This window comes from Schistocerca piceifrons, chromosome X, assembly GCF_021461385.2.
Source record: "Schistocerca piceifrons isolate TAMUIC-IGC-003096 chromosome X, iqSchPice1.1, whole genome shotgun sequence".
Lineage (NCBI taxonomy): Eukaryota > Metazoa > Arthropoda > Insecta > Orthoptera > Acrididae > Schistocerca > Schistocerca piceifrons.
This window is the reverse complement of record NC_060149.1, coordinates 361,460,471-361,482,435: the sequence shown is the minus strand read 5'-3', so window position 1 is coordinate 361,482,435 and position 21,965 is coordinate 361,460,471. Positions and strand designations below refer to the sequence as shown.

The 21,965-nt window shown below is 40.9% G+C and overlaps 1 protein-coding gene across 1 annotated transcript in view; it reads left to right on the top strand.

Moving 5' to 3' along the window:
* The window catches only part of LOC124722941 (rho guanine nucleotide exchange factor 17), a 649,460-nt gene that overhangs the window by 514,243 nt on the left and 113,252 nt on the right, over positions 1–21,965 (top strand). The window contains exon 10 of the mRNA XM_047248104.1: positions 8,779–8,873. Coding sequence (XP_047104060.1) covers positions 8,779–8,873 — 95 coding nt within the window. The remainder of the gene's footprint in view (positions 1–8,778; positions 8,874–21,965) is intronic.

Below are 21,965 nucleotides of genomic sequence, written 5' to 3'. Positions count from 1 at the left end.
TGATTCCATGTCCTCAAGTTTTGAAACTATATTCCCAACTGTTTCAGCTTTTATACTCCTAATTTTACTCTCCATTATTGAATCTATTTCGCCAACTACATCATATTTTATAGTCTCCATTTGTAAATATATCTCTTCTAATTTATTATTCAATGTTTCAGAAAATATATTCAGATCGCTTTCTGACACTCAACCTATTTCTTCCCTGCTCCCTGGCATGTTGTTGTTACTAATATCACTCCATGCACCCTCTGACCCACAATTACTTTGTGAATTATTAATTCCATCAGCTATGGCTGGCTATGAGAAAAATTTAAAATGCAACTTCTGACTATACTTAACTTGTGATCCTTACCATCATATGCACCCTCTGCTGCTCTACATGTTGTCCAGTGCTGATGCAATGCCTCTTGCCACTTGCATCATGTGACACTGTGAAGCCACTGCTTCTGCTGCTTTGGACTCGTGTAATGCTGAATGCATGTGATGCTGTCTCTGCTGCTCGGTGACTTTGCTCACGTGTACTGCTATACTGGCGATGTACCATATAACAGTCATCTGCCTTTGCTGTTACTAGCATGTGCTACTAGCTTATCATCTGCACTAAGTGCATTATTACTGCTGCTACTTCTACCATTGGTGCACTATGCTTATCATCTGCACTAAGTGCATTATTACTGCTGCTGCTTTTACCACTGGTGCACTATACAGAAACCTGTGCACCCTACTCTAACTGCTCAGTAGTATAGCTTGGATACTGGGACAACCAGTCTAGAAATAACAGTAGAATTAAAATGCAGTCAAATCCCAGATGAACCAACCCATTTACAGCATTTTCTCATGTTTCCCAGGATGTGGGCAATATATGACCATTAACTGTTACTATGGCTTCCTAACACCAATTGTGGGTGGCTATAAACTGTCACTCTTTAGCCCAACAACACAACATAATAATGTCAATACCAAAGCCTTATTTTAGCAGTGACACATCAGTGAGTGAGTACTAAAAGATTCACTGAGGTTGGATAATTTTAAACAAATCTCAGACATATAAATCACCACATTTGGCACTCTAGTCAAAACACTAATGTGACCTACTTTATAAATCACAACTACAGTTCAATACAGATTGAAAGTTATTGCAATATTAATGAAAGAAACTCATGCTGATAAAATCATGTGTGCCTCCATGGAAAAGTTCATAGTTATGGCACCATTTACATAAATAAACTAAATTGTTTACAATAGTTTTATAGTTGTTTAACTAGAAGAATAATCTGTTCATTACATTGCAAGCATTATCCTCTTTCATCTGGTGTATCACAAGTGTGACTTTCATGATGGATTCAGTTGTTGCAATTTGCTACAAACAATGATGGTAATAATGTTAATAACTTTTTAACTATTGAAGCTTCTGACATGGATTAATGTTTGATGGGCTCAGCCCACTGCTGCAGTTCCAAGACTGTCATTGGTTTTTCTCTAGCATGCTTGTAACAAGTTTTAATGTGTTTTCATTAAAATCATATTAGTGACAACATTTAAAATCACAGATCCCTCCATTTTAGCCATCCTATGATCATGTGACCAGAACACACCCCTCTTTCTGTCAGGAAAACCCTGATGACTACTCGGCATCATGGCCTGCTAGCTGCCTTTATTTTCACTCAGCTAACATGTCACAGTCCATCTGACAGCTGGCCACCTGAGCAAACATTCATAGCAGCCCACAGCTGTCCTGTCAAGTCCTGTCCCAATCCATCCTGCAGCAGTCAAACCAGCTGCTTTTAATGTCACATGTTACGTTATTATTCTTCTGCACACTAGTAATAAGTAAGTGAAATCAAACTGAACAGAAGTGTTATCAAAACCCAGTTACAAGTTTTGAAATAGAAGCCATTGGGAACTAAAACCAATTTCCATTTTCACGTCAGTTAAAATTCAAGACAGTTAAAATTATTAAGGCATTAACGAATATCAGTTCATTTGAATGTATCACCTGTTCCATGGTAGAAGAGCTCCTTCCATTTCAAGGTACAGGATGGTGTGCAACCAATGGAGTATGGCTTAATTGTCCACATGTTACGTAAATGTTTCTGAAAATATAAAACATTTTATTCGCCAGAAGAATTAACAATTTATTCCAAATTGCTTTAATGTATTATACAGCACTTAAATGTGTAGAACATGAAATATTTATAAATTCTGCATGAAACACCTCATGTCTTACAACAGCACAATCTGTAGAAAATGGCAGAAGCTGTGTATGGCAGTCTTTAGGGTGTGTTCCTTCATGTGATTCTAAAATCAGTCCCTAGACTGAAATACTAACCAAGAAACATCACATGTTGCTAGGTACATTATCCTCTAGGTACAATATTCTCCCCTACTAGGAAATCAAAAAGGAACAGGTAGAATTCCATCTGTAAAAAGTCTTGATATATAGGTATCCTAATAATATACATATGTAGAAGAGCAAAATTACAGCACTTCATTGCATAACACACTGAGCACATGTGCAGAGAACATTTGCATTGGAAGGATACAAAGAACCAACTAAATCTAACTTACACTGCAAGGACAAAACACTGCACAGAGAAACATGTCACTCTCAGGCAGAGGCACACAATCGACACTGTTTGGGTGCAAAATCCACACAGAGCCTCCCCCTAAGGTGAAGCACAAAGAGGCTACATTCATGATAGTATTGTCACTCTTTGATCTGTTGTTACAGGGTATGACCAACCAAAATTTAACAGTCTGCCGACCAAAGTATGGCTAGACCATTTCTACACTGTCCTGTTGTCATGGTACTTCAATCTCATAGGTAATGTGGGGCCTTCCACATGTGATGGGTGTGCAGGACAAACTCTGTGTCTTCCTGTAGTTTCAGTGGCAGTGGGATGCTGACAGTATTTGTGAGTGGAGATTGGTGTCAAAACTTAGTGGTGTCCCACTTCCAAAGGTTGATTCCCAGGTGGAGTGATGTGCCATTATCATCTTCTAGGTTCCATAACCCAGGTTGATTTCACATGCTGTGCAGATACTGTGCAAGTTTTCACACTGAGTAGTGTTTTGAACATCTGTTCACTGTGCTTAAGGATTCTGTGTGGGCCAGTGTAAAGAGATTGCAGAGCTGCACAGATTGTGTTGTTTCTAAGCATCACATGTTCACTATCTGCCAATGTCTTATATGTGTATGACATGCTTTGCTCACCTTGAGGTTTTGAAGGTGGTATGTATACACAGACATGTGTTGTTTGGTCTGCCTGACCAAATCTGATAGCTCTTTGTTGTCAGGCAGAGGAACAGAGGCCCTGAATTCCACCAGCCATGTGAGACTTTCATCATATAAAATTTCTGTTAAAGATGTTATTAAGTCTTCCTTGTAGGCCAATTGAACACCTAGAAGCATACAAGACAGTGCTTCTGTCTGCTGATCATTGAGTCACATGAGTGCTGCTTTAGTGGTGGTAGGGCCATCGGTCTGAGGTTTGTAAGCCTTTGTACTAAAGTGTTAGACACTGCACAGTTTGCATAGTTCAGAAAACAGTTGCATTTTCAGTTGGTACCCTTGGCCTGTGGTAATAGATACAGGATAATGAAACAACACAATCAACACTTGTAGAAAAGCCTTAGCTGTAATTTCTGCTGGCATATCCACCAAAGGCACTGCCTCTACCCAGTGATTTACTCGGTATGTTGCAGAGTGGATGTAATGATATCCATTGGACTCAGGTAGGGCACCATGGGGTTGAGATATCCATGTTGCAAATGTTCTTTTACTACTGTATATCTTCCATGTTTGTGGAATGCATGACATCCAACCTTGCTGTGCTGACAGTTGATATACATTTGAGTCCATGTTCTGTAGTCTGCTATCACTTTAGGCCAGAAAAACCTTTCTATGAGTAACTTGGTGGTTGATCAGACTCCAGTGTTCAACATATTATCCAAACTTTCAAAACTTACTTCGTGTAAATTTTACAGAAAAGCTGGGAGTAACCTGTGTTGGGAGGTAGGGCATCATATCTTCTTACCTGTACCAGGGATTGATGCCCATTCCAGTGTCAGTCTAGTGGTGTTCTTATTCGAAAGTAATTTGTGGATCTTGCAGCTGTGCTTCAGTCAGTTTGTCACAGCATATGCTGACAGTCATTGCATTGATGTGGGAGATGAAATCTCTGGAAGAATCACTGGAAATTTTTCACATTCTTTAAAATTGCCAGGATATGGGGAGTTGGAACCGGTGATTGTTCTTCACAACATGCTATATCTTCCTTCAACTGAACAAGATGCTTGTTACTATATTCCAACTCTCTTCCCTTGTTGGTCAATGTTGATTGTGCAAATGGTTGTGCCATATAGTTTAATGGATGTGCCATTTGTAGCTTGCAGTTGCAGGAGAGACTCCAAAACTTCTGAATGAAATGTTGTTTTCTGAATAGTATTCACCTTCAAGCCTGCATTGGTAAGGAAATAGCAGTTCATCTTCTTGTCTATGACATATAACCTACAACCATCATGAGAAGTTTGAACTAAACTTTTTAGGCTCATTCATTTGTAATGCAGGCGCTCTTGAAATGCTCTGTGACCTGTAGCACCTGCTGGAGGTTGCACATGAAGTTTGGGTGATAGAAAGGTGCTGAAAATTTGGTATTGTGACTCCTGAAACATGTGTGGATCCAACACAAATGTGACCATTCTTGGTTGTCTTCACTGGCTGTGAGTTTACCTCCTGTGAACAGCTGTTGAATGGGGTTCCCCTTAGCTATAACATGTGTTGTTTACACAGGCTGTTACTGTCTTGACCCTCAGTACATGCCTGGCACTCTTTGGCAACTTGTTGCTACATGATAGAGTTTAAGGGGTGCTGCTGGCATAAGCTGTTGGAACTTCTGTCCTACTAATGCTGCTGTTATGGGAGTACAAGAGTTCTATTAGCCATATGCAATCTGCCTTATCATCTATCACATCAATGAGAAATTATTGAAGCCTGTATATGTGTAAATGCCTCGAAAATTAGGAAGATGTTCTTCCATCCAGTTTCTCTGTGTAAACCCCTGGCTGCATATGGTGTTTAGGCATTTTGGATAAAACAGCCTTTGCTGAGTAAAATTTGTCAGTGGCAGGAATTGAGTGAATCACATCACTAATGAGGTATGTAGAGTAACCAACATTGCTTATAAAAGCAGAAAATTCTGAAGCATCATCTATGGTGATGTGGCTAGCCAGTATATTCTCCATAATAGCAAATTACATCTGTGGACTTTCCAATTGAAATGGAGGCAGTTTAGGTTGAGACTGCTGCTTGACAGTAAATTCATGGAAAATATGCCCATGTGGTAATGCTGCTTGACAGAAACTTCATTGATAATGGCCCATGTGGTACTAAGTCTTGTGATCTGAGGGCTTTGGCATACAAAATCCTATCAACCATGTGTGACACAGAAGAAAAACCCAGAAACCTTTTTGTGTAACCCAGCTGGCTGGGAGAAACAGGTTTGACTGCATTTCTTCCAGCACACAAGCATAAAGGAATTGATGTGGGATGTTGTCATGATGCTGTGAAATTGTAGGGAAGCCAGGATCATCCTAATGAACACTGTAATGGAACACTCTCCTGTAACCAAATGACTTGATCAGTATTGTTTATAAAGTCAAAGGAGGAAAAATTTGTGCCACTAAATGTCAATACAGTTACTTCACATGGTAGTTATCATATGCAGGAGGTGAAAGATATCCACTTTCTTATTTCACTGTGTACATTGTCTATGTATAGGATATTTGTATTTTGTTAACAGTAACAGAGCTGTCTTGTACAGTTACCAAAATGTTACGCAGTGGTCTGCAGACTGTTCTAGGATTCTGCATTCATTGTCATCCTCGTTTTGTGATTTGGCTTCTACTAGTAGATCACATTTAACATGAACAACATAGCAGTATAAGATGAGTGCATCTATCTGTACTTTTCTTAAATATACACTCACACAGTTGAAAGATAGAGAGAGCTATTGTGTGGTTGGTAGAGTGTTCCTATCACCATGAAGAATGGAATAGTTTGATATGTCATGTGATTTGTTAATAGTTAGATGTTGTGTTCATCATTTTCAGGACCCCTAAGCATGATATATGCAATATGTGCAATATTGTTACATTTGATTGTGGTCAGACTGTACATGCCTTGTGGATGAGACATTCAGTTTAAAAGATCATGTAGGTAATGGGGTTTGTATGTGCCACTGTGTCAATGGTACACTGTGAGTCCCTCAATTCAGTAAAAGCTTGTGTTGTTACAGTCAGATACCATGGAGAACAATGTGTTATTGACAGAGAACACTCTCAGCTGTCACATATTGTAACAGCAGATAGATGAGGTCCAATGCTGCAAATTTTTCACCTGTTCAGTGCAACAACACCCAGTATGCAACTATGCCATCTGGAGTGAACTCCTCATACAGGTATACAGAACCCACTGCCATACACATGTACTTCTGTCTATTACATATCAAAGGCACAGATATTATCATAGATCTAAGTACACTACTATTGGATGTTCCAAGCATAAGAAATGGTCATCTGGAGTTGCAATTTGTAATACAAATAAAAACTACATAAGGTGATCAACCTGTTTTCCCATGCGCTGCCATTCAGACATATGATGGAGAGAGATTCTTGTGTTAAGGATGCTCACATGGAATAAAATATGTTCCTTGATAATCTGCCATTATTTCCTAATTGCAATCAGTTTAACAAGATTTGCCCCATTGTGTGACTCTGTTTGCTGGCCTACAAAATCCCATGTGTCCTGTACCTTCAGCATGGGAATGCACTGCCCTATAGCTCCAAAATTAATAGAGCTGTTCAAAGAACATAGGATGAACATAAGGTTGCTTCTGTATCTCTCTTAATCATCTGACCATGGTCACATTGTATACATCTTAAATACTAATGAGTGAGATGAATATACTTCAGATCCAGCTCTGATCAGGTCCATTAACAGAACATACAAATAGGCATACAAAATTACTTTTCATCAGAGTGCCTTAAGTATAAATAAACAGTATAATGTTTTGTGTCTGTGGCAGAGCTACAAAACTGTATCTTTAAATTTTATATAGTTGCCAGTAAGAAACACCCTATCATTAACTAATAGCAAAATTTCAAGGTGACAGCATAAACTTCAGCAGATGAAAACAGTTCAGGCCAAGGACAACCCTGCCATTAGAGTTTCCGCATAACAAATGGCTTAATGGGTTTCAAAATATGCGTATCAACGGTTGATATACATTGAACATTTGTAGATGCAAAACAGGTACTTGGGAATGTGGTGTACGTGTGAGTAACATTTCACTTGTCCATGGAGACTTCACTCACTGAACACAAATTACATATATAATTCCTTTTTGTTTACAGTATGTAAGAGTACATCAAGTTTAAAGTATGTAATACTTATGACTGACTCTTTCACATTTAATATTTTGTTTAAACTATTACAGTAGAAGAGACTTTCTTAATTGAAATTATTGGGACAATGAAATTGGACTGTTCCTGTAAAAAAACCTACAAACCTTACACATACAAGAGACGCAATATAATTTTAGTTTTAAATAAATATTAAGAGATATCTTGGATCCTACAGCTGAGAAAAATTGTGTTCTAATAAATAAAGCAGTGCAATATTTCGTTTGTTTGAATCTTCTCAATACAAATACAAATTTCAGCATTTTTCATCAGACTTTCTTAACTATATTCTCACTGTAGAACACATTTAACAAATCTTATTTGGCATGTATAATAATTAAAATGACTGTATATAAGACTTAAGACTGAAATTGTTGCACAGTTACTTCTATTCTTACATTATATTATGTTCTTATTTTATGATAGTGTCTAGTGCAACTTTTAATGGAGCTGAGCTTTTAAATATTGTAGGAAAGACATTTTTGTAGGTGAACCAAAGCTGCTATTTACTTTATTCACTAACTAGTTTTTTCATGAAATCTTCTTGGGTTATTAGTCAAGTCATGGCATCATGTTGTCACATCAATTTGTCTGAAGATGATGAGTAGGAAACTTGCTGAAACATTTTGACAATATGATGCCGTGGTGTGGCTAACAATACAAGAAGATTTCAGCAAGGAAATTCACTTAGAAAGCCTGTATTCCCATATGACCAGTTTGTCATACTAATTTTCATAAGCCATGTAATTTGTGTTTGTTAGTATACTGGTACATACTTTATGTGAAAAAATTGTACTCCTGTCATCACACTTCCTACTGAGATCCAGACTTATTTATCCAGCACAGTATTACTTGATCCACTTGACATGTATATGGCACATTATAATGGTTATATCCTGGTAGGATATTATTGTGTTCCACAATAGCTTATTTTATGCAGGATAATGTTGTTTGACTGCAAGTTACGACATTTCCTGACACAAAATTAAACTGTATGACAGATATTAATGTTAAACTAGAACATATCAACCACAATGTAGCATTTAAACATTTCAAGTGGCTCAAGCAATATGCTTCTCTATATTTCCGAACTTACCTTCAATTGAAATGAGATGGAAAGACTGAATAGTCCATGCAAATTATGTGTGTATTCAAACACAGACGACTTGGGTTGTCAAAATGGGTTATGCTTAAAAATAGTCAGTTAATAAAAGAAATAGCTCCTTCACATCAAATATGATAATGGCTTTGTTACAAAAGTTATTTTCTACTTGGAAAACAGTTTCTAATACACTAACATTTATTCTTTTACAGAGGTGCTGCAACTGACTCACTTGTTGTGGTATTCTCTTCACAAGATAAGAAAGCAGACTGGGAGGAGGTTTTTAATGATGCTAAGCAGAAACTTGGTAAGTACATGTGAGTAAACTTAAGAATTAGTTATTTGTCTTGTTAATTTTTATGCACTCTAAGACAAAGGTACTTTGCGAATGGGACAGAAATTGTTAGATGTGATGTGCATGTACAGACAAACAAATGATCACAATTTCAGATGAAGTGGGTGATTTATTCAAGAGGAAGAGCATTAAAAATTGAGCGAGGTAATAACACATTGGTCAACTTTTGGGCCTTACACAACCAGTTACTCAGTTTAGCACTGATTAATGAATTTGCTGGATGTCCTCTTGAGGGATATTTTTGAAAGTTTCCACTGGTCATTGTAGCCCAATTCAAAGTGGTATTCGTCATTGAAGACAGTTCCACTCCCGTCAATGAAATTCCAGGCCCAAATGAACAATGAAGACGTGTCTGGAGAGGCACCAGATAGTAGTGGGATACCATCCTGACTGTCACACATCGTATGAGCCCTAAAACCATGGGGTGCCATTTCATTTTGTACCAAGTGAGGTGGCGCAGTGGCTAGCACACTGGACTCGCATTTGGGAGGACAATGGTTCAATCCCGTCTCCAGCCATCCTGATTTAGGTTTTCCGTCATTTCCCTAAATCATTTCAGGCAAATGCCGGGATGGTTCCTTTGAAAGGGCACGGCCGATTTCCTTCCCAATCCTTCCCTAACCCGAACTTGAGCTCCGTCTCTAATGACCTCATTGTTGATGGGACGTTAAACACTAACCACCACCACCACCATTTCATTTGTAGCAGGACCCCTTTGGTTTTCATCTGCAGCACTCTTGCAGCACAGCAGTAAATTAATGATACTCCATGTCCTGTTTTGTTGCCATTCATGGCAAGCAATCATGAGCTTATATTTCAGCAAGATAATGTGGCTGCTGCTTGTCTTCGTGAACCATACTTTGGTCAGTAAGGTCACCAGATCTCTCCCCAATTAAAAACATTTGGAGTATTATGGGTAGGGCTTCCAACTATCATAGTATCTTAATGATCTAATGTGCCATTTCCAGAGAATTTGCACACTATCCCTCAGGAGGACATCCAACAGCTCTGTCAGTCAGTGCTGAGCTGAGTAGCTGCTTGAGTAAGGGTCAGACTTGGACCGAGGCATTATTAGCTTGCTCAGTTTGTGAAGATCTTTCTCTCAAACAAATCGACCAATTTGCATGAAATTGTGATCATTTGTTTGTCTCTACATGCACATCACATATACTAATTGCCATCCCATTCAGATAATTCCCTTCTGGTGCATAATTTTTTGTCTTGGAGTGTATTTTTTGCTGCTGCAATAAATATTGGAACAGGGAGTCATTTCCTTTCAATTATAAGAATCTGCATTCATTCACTGGCCTCATTTTAGAGAATCATTCTGTTGTGAGTTTTGCTATCACAAGTGAGAAAATTGTTCTTTCACTTGATGAGTTGCATCATCAAAAATAACATCATGATATCTTTGTATACATATTTATCTTATAGTTTAACCAGAAAATAATTTAATCAGTTGAAATGGTTGACTCTACTGTAATGAGTTATTTACTACCTCTTTGTTGCTATTTTTCTTATACAGATCACTAGTGATACTCCTTGTAAATTATTAATTCATAGAGGAACACAAGTTATTGTCTTCCATTAATGGATAACTCAAGACAAAATATAAACTGTTAACAATATGAAGAAAATGAAGATTACTACTTACCATAAAGATGACATGTTGAGTTGCAGACAGCCACAGCAAGAAGATTCTTACACATTTCCTTCTGCACAAAACCTTCATCAGAAAAAGAAACAGAAACACACATTCATTCACACAAGCCACGACACATCATGTGTGCACATGACCACCATCTCTGGTGGCTCAGACCAGAATGCAGCTTCATGCGGAATGGAAGCAACAGTCTGGAGGGGCAGCAAAGGGGAAGGCATAGCAGTGTATAGGGGGGGGGGGGGGGGGAGGGGGGGGGAAGAGTGTTGTCTGGCAGAGTGTTCAGGGACTAGACTGTCAACAGGTGTGATGTCAGGAGGCTGTTGGGGAGGGAGGGGGCGAGGGTGAGAGGGGGAAAATGGGAAGCAAAATAGGAGAGGCGCAGGGAAGAGGACAGATTGGTCAAGGGCACTGCACAAAGAAGGTGGGAGATGAGAAAGGGAAGGAGGTGGCAGGACAGAAGGTGTGGAAATCATTGGGTGGTAGGTGTTGGAGCAGTGGGTTATCCTAGGTTGAGGCTGTGATAATTTTGGGAGTGCAGAATGTGTTGCAAGGATACTTCCCATCTGCACATTTCAGAACAGCTGATAGTGGAGGAGAGAATCTATATGGCTCTGATGGTGAAGCAACCACTGAAATCAAGCATGTTATGTTCAGCTACATGTTGTGCTGTTGTGCCACATCATGCTTTACTTTGCTCTTGGCCACAGTATGGTGGTGGCTGTTCACCCTGATGGACAGCTGATTGGTAGTCATACCAATATAAAAAGCTGCACAATGATTGCAGCAGAGCTGGTATATGATATGGCTGCTTTTATAGGTTGCCTGGCTTCTGATGGGGTAGGGTAAGACTGTGACAGGACTGGAATATTAACTGGTGGGTGGGTGGATTTGGTAGTTCTTGCATCTGGGTCTTCCACTGGGATACGATCCCTGTGGCAAAGGGTTGGTATTGGGAGTGGCATAGGGATGGACTGGGTGTTGTGGAGGTTGGGTGGGTGATGGAACACCACTTTGGGTGGGGTGGGAAGGATCTATGGTAGGATGTCCCTCATTTCATGGCATGGTAGTAGGTAATCAAAGCTCCGATAAAGGATGTGGTACAGTTGTGGTGGTTTTGGGAGACAAAGGGGGCTCTCCTTTGTAGTTGGTTCTTGGGGATGGTGAGAGGACTGAGGGTGTGAGGGGAAATGGTATGGGAGATCTGTTTACAGACTAGATCTGATAGCACCTCTCTGTGAAGGTCTTGGTGATGCCCTCAGCATACTGGGCAAGGGAGTTATTGAAATTGCAGATACACTGCCACCAGGTGGCTAGGCTATATGGGAGGGGTTTTTTGGTGTGTAAGGGATGGCAGCTGTCAAAATGCAGTTACTGTTGGTTGTTGGTGGGTTTAATGTGAACAGAGGTGCGGATGGAGCCATGAGAGTGGAAGAGATCAACTCCCAGGAAGGTGGCACACTGGGTTGAGGGGGATCAGGTGAAGCAGAGAGGGGACAAAGTGTTGAGGTTGTGATGAAGATAGGGTGCCCTGGCCCTCAGTCCAGATCATGAAGTGCCCATGACTGTGCTGCAAACTTGTTTGTAGACCTTCCCTTCAAAGGAAAACTAGTTGTGAGCTAGGATAAAGTTATGAAGGTATATGAGGAATGAGGTTGAATGAGGTAGTGGATTTAGAATCTGAAGGATTTTGAGAAAGGTAGTGTTCAACAGCAGTAAGACCATAGAGGTTGGTGTGTAGGGAAGTGACGTCAATGGCAAGTAGGAATCCAGGAGGTAAAGGGGTGAGGATGGTGTAGAGTCGATTCAAGGAAGTGGTTAGTGTCATTTACATGGGAGGATAGGTTATGGGTAACTGGTGGGTGGTACTGGTCAATCATGGCTGAAATTCTTTCAGTGGGGGCACAATATGCAGCTACAGTGGGGGTCCACGGTTGTGGGAAGTGGTTTTTGAGGAGCATGTAGAACGTGGGTGTGCAGGGTGTCATACTGGTGAGGAGGGAAATAGATTCAGGGGAGAAGTGCTGGGAAAGGCCTAGGACTTTAAATCAGGGATTGGAGGCTATGTTGGGCCTTTGGAATGGGGTCACTCTGGTAGAGTTTATAGGTGGAGGAGTCAGATAATGTGCAGAGGCACATCACCAGGTAGTCACAATGATTCATAACAATTGTGGTGGAACCTTTGTCTGCAGATAGGATAATCAAGTCAGGATTTGTTTTGAGGTTGTGTATGGTTGTCCTTTCTTCTACTGAAAGGTTGGTGTTCTAAGGAAGGGACCTGTGGAAGAATGGTGAGACCTAGCTGAAAGTAAGGAATTCCCGTAAGGTGACCATAGGACAGTTAGTTGGTAAAGACAGAGGGTCACAGGTGAATGGTGGTATGAACTGAGAGAGGCCTGGTTCAGTGTTGAAATTAGGTTGACTTTGGTTGAAGGGATTCATTACAAAGAAGTGGTTTCCATTACAGGGATCAAGAGAAGCAAAGTGGGTCTTTGACAGCTCCAACACAATTAAATTTGGGTGTAGGGCCAATGATGATGCCTTTGGATAACACTGGAACTTCTGTGGTGCTGAGGGTTTTGGTGGAAAGGTTAATATCAGTGTTACAGGAATGTTTCAGCTCTGGGTTTAGTGGAATGCCAATAGGGAGTTTTGGGGGATGCGGCAAGTTGAAAAGGTCAGCTAGGCATGATCAGGGTTCTATGAGGGGTTGACAAGGGGGCACAGTGCCCTGAAGCAGCAGTAGGATGTCACCAGGTTGGATAACTTATGGAGGTGGTGTCTGGAATGCTCCTGCAGGTGCTAGAGATTAAGAGATTCAGTTTTAAAGATGTGATGTATCTATCAGAGATTACACAGTAGTAATATCTTGCAGAGGGGGCAGAGATTTTGATGGCCTAATCTCCTGCTCCCAATCCCTGTGATGGAAGTACTTCTTTGCCCTCAATCCCTCAAACCATAGCCAACCAAATCCCAACATTGAACCCTGCCACTCCCAACTGAGGTGTTCTCTGGAATAATGATGTAACTGAAATATATTGAGATTGAGATACAGAGCATCAAACATTTTAAATGGTTAATATTCATTTCAAACTCATGTACATTGACTAACTTTCAGTCAAATATAAATTAAATATTGTAGTTTCAGAATATATGATGTGATAATGTAATATGTAATAATTATTGATTGATCTGGATTTCAGCTAAGTTATTATTCCAGAGAATGCTGCAGTTCATACCACTGCCCAACGGTGATTCTCTCTCCCTCCCAACTCATCACCCCCTGGTCAACTTCCAGAAATTCCTTATTTCCAACTTGGCCTCACTATCCATCCCCAAGGCCCTTCCTCAGAACACCTACCTTTCAGCAGAAGAAAGGACAGCTATACACAACCTCAAAACAAATCCTGAACTAATCATCCTACCTACAGACAGTAGTTCCACCACTGTTTTTATGAATCGCAGTGGCTACTTGGCAGATGGCCTCTCTCAGTTATCTAACTCTTCCACCCATAAACTCTGTCACAGTGGTTCCATCCCAGAAGTCCAACATAACCTCAAATTCCTGTTTATTGTCTTAGGCCTTTCCCAGAACCTGTCCCTTGAATCCATTTCCCTCCTTGCCACTATAATATCCCCACACCCACCTTCTACATGCTCTCCAATATCCATAAATGCAACAACCCTGAATACACCACTCTAGCTGGTTATTGTGCCACCACAGAAAGAGTCTCAGCCCTCATTGACCAACAGCTCGAAGCAGCCACCCATAATCTAGCCTCTCATGTCAAAGATACCCACCACTTCCTTCACCATGTCTTTACCATCTCCACCCCTTTACCTCTTGGATTCCTACTAGTCATGTTGATGCCACTTTTCCATACACCAACATCCATGATCTTATTGCTATTGAACACTACCTCTCCCAATGTCCTTCGCACTGCTAACCCACTACCTCATTCCTCATACACTTAATAACTTTATCCTAGCTCACAAATTCTCCTTTGAGGTGAAAGTATACTAAGAAATCTGCAGCATGGTCATGGACACCTGCATGGCACCCATCTATGCCAGCATGTTTATGGGTCATCTGGAGGACACCTTACTAGCCTCCCAAAATGCAAAATCTCAGGCCTTGTTCAGGTTCACTAATGATATCTTTGTGATCTGGATTGAGGGCCAGGACAGCCTGTCTTCATTCCTGCACAACCTCAACACCTTCTCTCCCATCTGCTTTACCTAATCCTCCTCAGCCCAGTGTGCCACCTTCCTGGACATTGACCTCCTCCTCTCTGACAGCTCCATCCACACCTCTGTTCACATTAAACCCACCAACAATCAACAGTACCTGCATTTTGACAGCTGTCGTTCCTTACACACCAAAGAATCCCTCGTATACAGCCTGGCTACCTGGTGACAGGCTATCTGCAATTTCAATAACTCCCTTGCCCAAAATTCTTAGGGTCTCACCAAGACCTTCACAGACAGGTGCTATCACTCACATCTAATCTGCAAACAGATCTTCTGTACCATTTCTCATCACACCCCCAATCTTCCCCTACCCCCAAGAACCAGCTACAAAGGAGAGTTCCCTTCATCACCCAATGCCACCCAGGACTGGAATAACTGAATCTCATCCTTCATCAGGGCTTTGATTACTTATTATCTGCGCCTCAAATGAGGACATCCTACCTAAGATCCTTCCTGCCTCTCCTAAAGTGGTGTTCCATCACCCAAGCAAGCTCCACAACATCCTAGTCCATCCCTATCCAATCTAAATACCAACCCCTTGCCGCAGAGATCATATCTGTGGAAGTCCCAGATGCAAGACCTGCCAAATCTACCCACCCAGTAATTTCTACTCCAGTCCTGTCACAAGCTTATCCTACCTCATCAGAGGCCAGGCCACCTGTGAAATCAGCCATGTCATATGCCAGCTCTGCTGCAGTCATTGCATGGCTTTTTATATTCGTATGACTACCAACCAGCTGTCCACCAGGATGATGAGCCACCGCCAAACTGTGGCCAAGAGCAAAGTAGACCACCATGTGGCACAATATACAGCTGAAAATTTGCTTGATTTCAATGGCTGCTTCACTATCAAGTCATCTGAATTCCCCTCTCCACCACCAGATTTTCTCAAATGTACAGCTTCAACCTATAGTAACCTACTGTCCTCACAACCTCTGCCATATGGTTTCCAACCCCTCTGTCCTGTAACCTCCTCAGTATTGTTATCTCCCACCCTCTTTGTGTGCCACCCTCTGCCAATTCACCCACCTGTATTTCCTCTTCCCTGCTCCTCTCCTTTCTGGCTTCCCATTCTCCCTCCCCCCTCTCCAACCACCTGCCCCACAGCTTCCCAATACTGTGCCTGTTAGCAGTTTAGTCCCTCCTTGATTCGTCAGAGTCAATGCTCTTCTCTTTCCCCATCTATGACCTACTATCCTTTACCCCTCCCCCACCCCCTCAAGATTGTTGCTGCCATCCTATGTGACAGTTGTATTCCAGTCTGAGTTCTAGAGATGGTGCTCATGTGTGTGTGTCAAAGACTTTTGGCTAAATGCTGATGTATAAGTGTCTTTTTGCTGCGCCTGTCTGCAATTTTATGTGTCATATTTACAGTGAGTAGCAATCTATCTTTTCCTTGTACTGTTGATTACACAACCTTGAGTTTCCATTGTTTGACAATGAAATTTTTTTCATTCAATTTCTTTCATAGGAGGCGATCATGTTAGAGTCTTGCCAGCTGCTTCCGACGAAAATATTATAAATCGAAAAAAATCATTTAGGCTCAGATTTTTGCTTTTTGTATTAAGTGTTCTTACATGCTGACATCCACCTACTAATAAGGAACTGGACTCTAATGACTGAGCAACAACAGCACTGTAATTCAACAAGTTTTACTATAAAATTTAGTGTTGTTAATGCAGACAGGTCCAGTTTCCTTATAACACTCTGGCCATTGCTGTGGTAATAAATACAATTCATATATGATCTCTTCAATACTACTGTTTTATGGTAGTCATAGCTAAAGTAATTAACACTTTTTAGAGCTATTGAAGTGTATGTAGTGTTTCTTACAATCTGTGTTATATGCAGTTTAAAAAGCATTTTGTTTTAATATTGTAAATATTATTACTTGTTAATATACTTTTGATATCACCTGTACAAAAATTAACATGGTATTGTAACTAATAAAGGCAATTATGCATCCTGCAAAAGCAGGACAAAGTCCCCCTTTTTTTGTGCGTGCCAGTTTAATGTTGAGCTCCATGTTTCCATTCTAACAGTAAAATATGCATTTTTACATCAATATAATGGAACTGCAGCTGTGACAACAACATTTAATTCTAATTCCTTGCTTGAATTGCTTTTTATTATTGAACTGAGATAAAAACAAAACAGTCATGACTCTATGTTTATGAGGATAGATGACTACTCACCAAATATAGAAGACACTGAGCAAAAAATGTAAAATTGCTTAGCTTTTGGACAAACTGCTTTTTAATTTCTGACAAACACACAGACATCTCACTCAAAAAGTAAAGCTTTTTCTATCTTTGAACATGCCTGTCCACTCTCAGCAATTCTGTTCTTTACTGTGAAGTCTTCTATCCTCATATGCACTTTTTACTTCATCTTGTATTTTCTGTCACATTCTCATGAAACTAATGTGTAACAACAAATGCACTGCTTTCTCAAGCTTTCAGTTCAATGCTGGGTATTTTTGTTTTGTTGTGGAGATTTGGATCTTCTAAATACATATCAGCTATTCATGAGATAATTAGTTTACCGTGCTACTCTAAATATGACATCGGGCTAGTTAACTACAACTTAGGTGTAAATAAATTCCTTCTGAATTATTCTTCAGATAACTGAAACATACATTCCTCCTGTGACACAAATTAAAAGTGACTGTGAAATGTAAAAATGAACTGAGAACAGGCTACCATTCACTTTAGATGAATTTCTGAATGGCAGACAAACAAGTAAAAATTATGGGTGACTATCTGCTGACCTGTCATTCAGAAAGGCTGTTGCAGTTGTACACACTACCCACTCTCTAGCTGGAACTCTCTCTCTCTCTCTCTCACACACTCTCTCTCTCTCTCTCTCTCTCTCTCTCTCTCTCTCTCTTTGTGTATGTGTTTTCCATCTTTCTTTCTTCTTTTTCTTTCCTTCTGCGCACAATACCTGCCTGCTACGTCAGTTACTAAAAGTTCATTACTTTATAAAGTTAACATTTGAACATATTATTTCCTTGTCTATCATTCAACTTAAAAGTGAGTGGTTGTCTGTTTAGGACTTTTCATTACTGCAACTACTTAACAAATTATAAATCCACAATTTCTTTAACTTTCTTTTGAAAATATTGTATATCATTTAGAATGCTTGTCTGTCATGGCTATGGGAAAAAGAGTGGCCTATACTGTAACTATCACTCTCTAGCTGATGAAGTTATTTGTAGTTATCCTAGCTGCAGAAACCTTTTGTAAAATTTCTTGGAGTATGAAATAAAAGGATCATTAAAATCTTACACTTTGCTTTTTGTCACTACTAGTCATCCCTAATCCTGTTGTAGAATAGTGCTTCTGATGTCATACAGTGAGAAGAATCCTTAGTTTCCTGTTTGATAATCTGCACACAATGAGATATGCTTCAAATAATGGTCTCTAAGCATGTATATTAATTCTAAGTGATCCTAATTTTGGTAGCAATTTATGTAAGCAGTTCCTAATACAAGAGTGCTAATCTTACCACACATACATGGCAACTTATCACAAACTTACTTACTTATTACATACTTATTTATTTATTTTTTTATAATCTGCCAAGAAATAATTTTTGATGACAAGTGTACCATACTGTGAAATGCATGTCATGTACAGACATTAAGGCTTGCTCCTCACAATCTTCATTCACCTGTAGTAATCCACAGAGTGTCTTGGGGAGAACAGAGAAATAAGTTAAATGTTCATATGCTCTGTTTTTATGTTCTCTCTCTCTGAAAAGGACACATTGCAGCATTTTTTAGTGTGTCATAACACAGAGAAAGACACAATGAAACTAACACTAAACTTAAACACATGTTGAGCCTTCCCCAAAGAAACTAGTTAGCCCTCATGTTTTTGGAAATCTTAATTGTCTGCTACAAAAGACCCAAGAGAGTAAGGAATAACAAAACATCACATACCTAACAAGTGGCAAACATTGGCCCTATACTCTAGAACCAGGCTTGTTTTTTCTGACGTCTCATTTATTGACACTGAAACTTACCATTGTAATAGTACATGTGCAGAACTCCATTGTCAGCTATTTACTAATAAGTGAGAGCTGTTCATTGATCTTCAGAAGCATCAAATAGCTATAACACGTGATATCAGGCAAAGTTTAGATGTTACAGGCAGATGGAATATACAGCAGTTACTCAAAATCATCTACATCTGCATATATACTCCACAAGCCATTGTCAAACAACGGAAAATCCAGGATGGAATGTAACAATACCAGAGAAGAAAAGTTGCTACTCACCATATAGTGGAGATGCTAAGTCACGATAGGCACAACGAAACGATACACACAATTAAAGCTTTTGGCCATTAAGGCCTTTGTCAGCAGTAGACACGCATACAAGAACGCACGCACACACACACACACACACACACACACACACGTAAACGCAACTTGCACCCATGTCTGCAGTCTCAGAGAGCTGAAAACACACTGCAAACAGCAGCACCAGTGCATGATGGGAGTGGCGACTGGGTGGTGGTAAGGATTAGGCAGGGGCAGGGAGAGGGAGGGATAGTACGGTGGGAGTGGCGGACAGTGAAGTGTTGCAGTTTACACGGAGGGCAGGAGAGAAGGTGTGGAAGGGGGAGGGGGTAAGTACCAGAAAGGAGAGAAATAAAAGGAATAACAAGAAATTAAAAGACTGTGTGTGGAGGTGAAATGATGGCTGTGTAGTGCTGGAATGGGAACAGGGAGGAGGCTGGATGGGTGAGGACAGTGATTAATGAAGGTTGGGCCAGGAGGGTTACATGAATGTAGGATGTATTGCAGGGAAAGTTCCCACCTGCGCATTTCAGAAAGGCTGGTATTGGTGGGAAGGATCCATATTGAACAGGTTGTGAAGCAGTCATTGAGATGAGGGATATCATGTTTGGTAGCGTGTTCAGCAACAGGGTGGTCCACTTGGTTTTTGGCCACAGGTTGTCGGTGGCCATTCATGCGGACAGACAGTTTGTTGGTTGTCATGCCTACATAAAATCCAGCACAGTGGTTGCAGCTTAGATTGTAAATCACATGACTGGTTTCATAGGTAGCCCTGTCTTTGGTGGGATAGGTGATGTTAGTGACTGAACTGGAGTAGGTGGTGGTAGGAGGATGTATGGGACAGGTGTTGCAACTGGGTCTATTACAGGGGTATGAGCCGTGAGGTAAAGGATTGGGAGCAGTGGTTGTGTAAGGATGGACGAGTATATTGTGTAGGTTTGGCAGATGGCAGAATGCCATGGTAGAAGGGGTGGGAAGGATAGTGGGCAGGACATTTCTTATTTCAGGGCATGATGAGAGGTAATCAAAACCCTGGCGGAGAACATAATTCAGTTGCTCCAGTCCCAGATGGTACTGAGTTATGAGGGGAATGTTCCTTTGCGGCCAGACTGTGAGACTTTGGGAGATGGTGGGAGACTGGAAAGATGAGGTATGGGAGATTTTTTTTTCTACAAGGATGGGAGGACAATTATGGTCAATGAAGGCTTCAGTGAGACCCTCAGTATAATTTGAGACGGACTGCTGATCACTGCAGATGTTATGACCATGGGTGGCTAAGCTGTATGGAAGGGACTTCTTGGTATGGAATGGGTGGCAGCTATCGAAGTGGAGGTATTGCTGGTGGTTAGTAGGTTTGATATGGACGGAGGTACTGATGTAGCCATCTCTGAGGTGAAGGTCAACATCTAGGAAGGTGACTTGTTGGATTGAGTAGGACCAGGTGAAGCAAATGGGGGAGAAGTTGTTGAGGTTCTGGAGGAATGTGAATAAGGTATCCTAACCTTCAATCCAGATAGCAAAGATGTCATCAATGAATCTGACCCAGGTGAGGGGTTTGGGATTCTGGGTTTTCAGGAAGGATTCCTCTAGATGGCCCATGAATAGGTTAGCATAGGATGGTGCCATGTGGGTGCCCATAGCCATACCATGAATTTGTTTGTAGGTAATGCCTTCAAAGGTGAAGTAATGGTGGGTGAGGAAATAGTCGGTCATAGAGACTAGAAAAGAGTTTGTTGGTTTGGAATCCATAGGGTGTCTGGAAAGGTAGTGTTCAATAGCAGTAAGGCCATGGGCATTATGAATATTTGTGTACAGGAAGGCGGCATCAATAGTGACGAGCAGGGCATCGTGTGGTAAAAGAACAGGAACTGTGGAGAGTCGGTCGAGGAAATGGTTGGTATCTTTTATATAGGAGGATAGGTTCTGGGTAATAGGTTGAAGGTGTTGGTCTATGAGAGCAGAGATTATCTCAGTGGGGGCACAGTAACCAGCCACAATGGGGCATCCTGGGTGGTTGGATTTATGGAATTTAGGAAACATGTAGAAGGTGGTAGTGCGGGGAGTGGTAGGGGTAAGTAGAGAGATGGACTCTGGGGAGAGGTTATGGGATGGACCTAAGGATTTGGGTAGTGTTGGGAGATCCTGCTGGATTACTGTAATGGGATCACTGTGGCATGGTTTGTAGGTGGAAATTTCTGACAACTGATGAAGTCCTTCTGCCATATAATCCTTGCGGGTCAAAACAACGGTGGTGGAGCCTTTGTGAGCAGGTAGGATTATAAGGTTAGGATCAGTTTTTAGATGGTGGACTGCGGTTCTTTCTGCAGATGTAAGGTTAGTTTGCATGTTGAGGGATTTGGGGAATGTCATTGAGGCAGGGTTCGAGGTTAAGAAATGGGGTGGTTTGGAAACAGTGGGGGTGGATCACAGTTGGATGGAGGAGTGAACTGAGTTAGGCAAGGTTCAATGTCGGTCTTTGATTGAGTCTGATTGAGTCTGATTTGTTGGGTTGGTAGCAAAAATGTGTTTCCACTGTAGGGACCAGGAGAAGGAGAGAAGGTCTGTAACTAGTCCTGCCTGGTTGAATTTTGGAGTGGGGCAAAAGGTGAGGCCTTTGGAAAGGACTGATATTTCTGTGGTACTAAGGCTTCTGGAGGAAAGGTACATAAGTATGTTGCAGGTCTGTTTAGGTTCTGGGTTCTGCATGGTGTTGGGAGGGGGTTTTGTTGGGTGGGGTAAGTATAGTAGGTTGGTGAGACAGGGTTTGTCAGCTATGAGGGGGTGTGGAGGAGGTTTGGAGGATGTTGTAGAAGTGGTGGACAGTG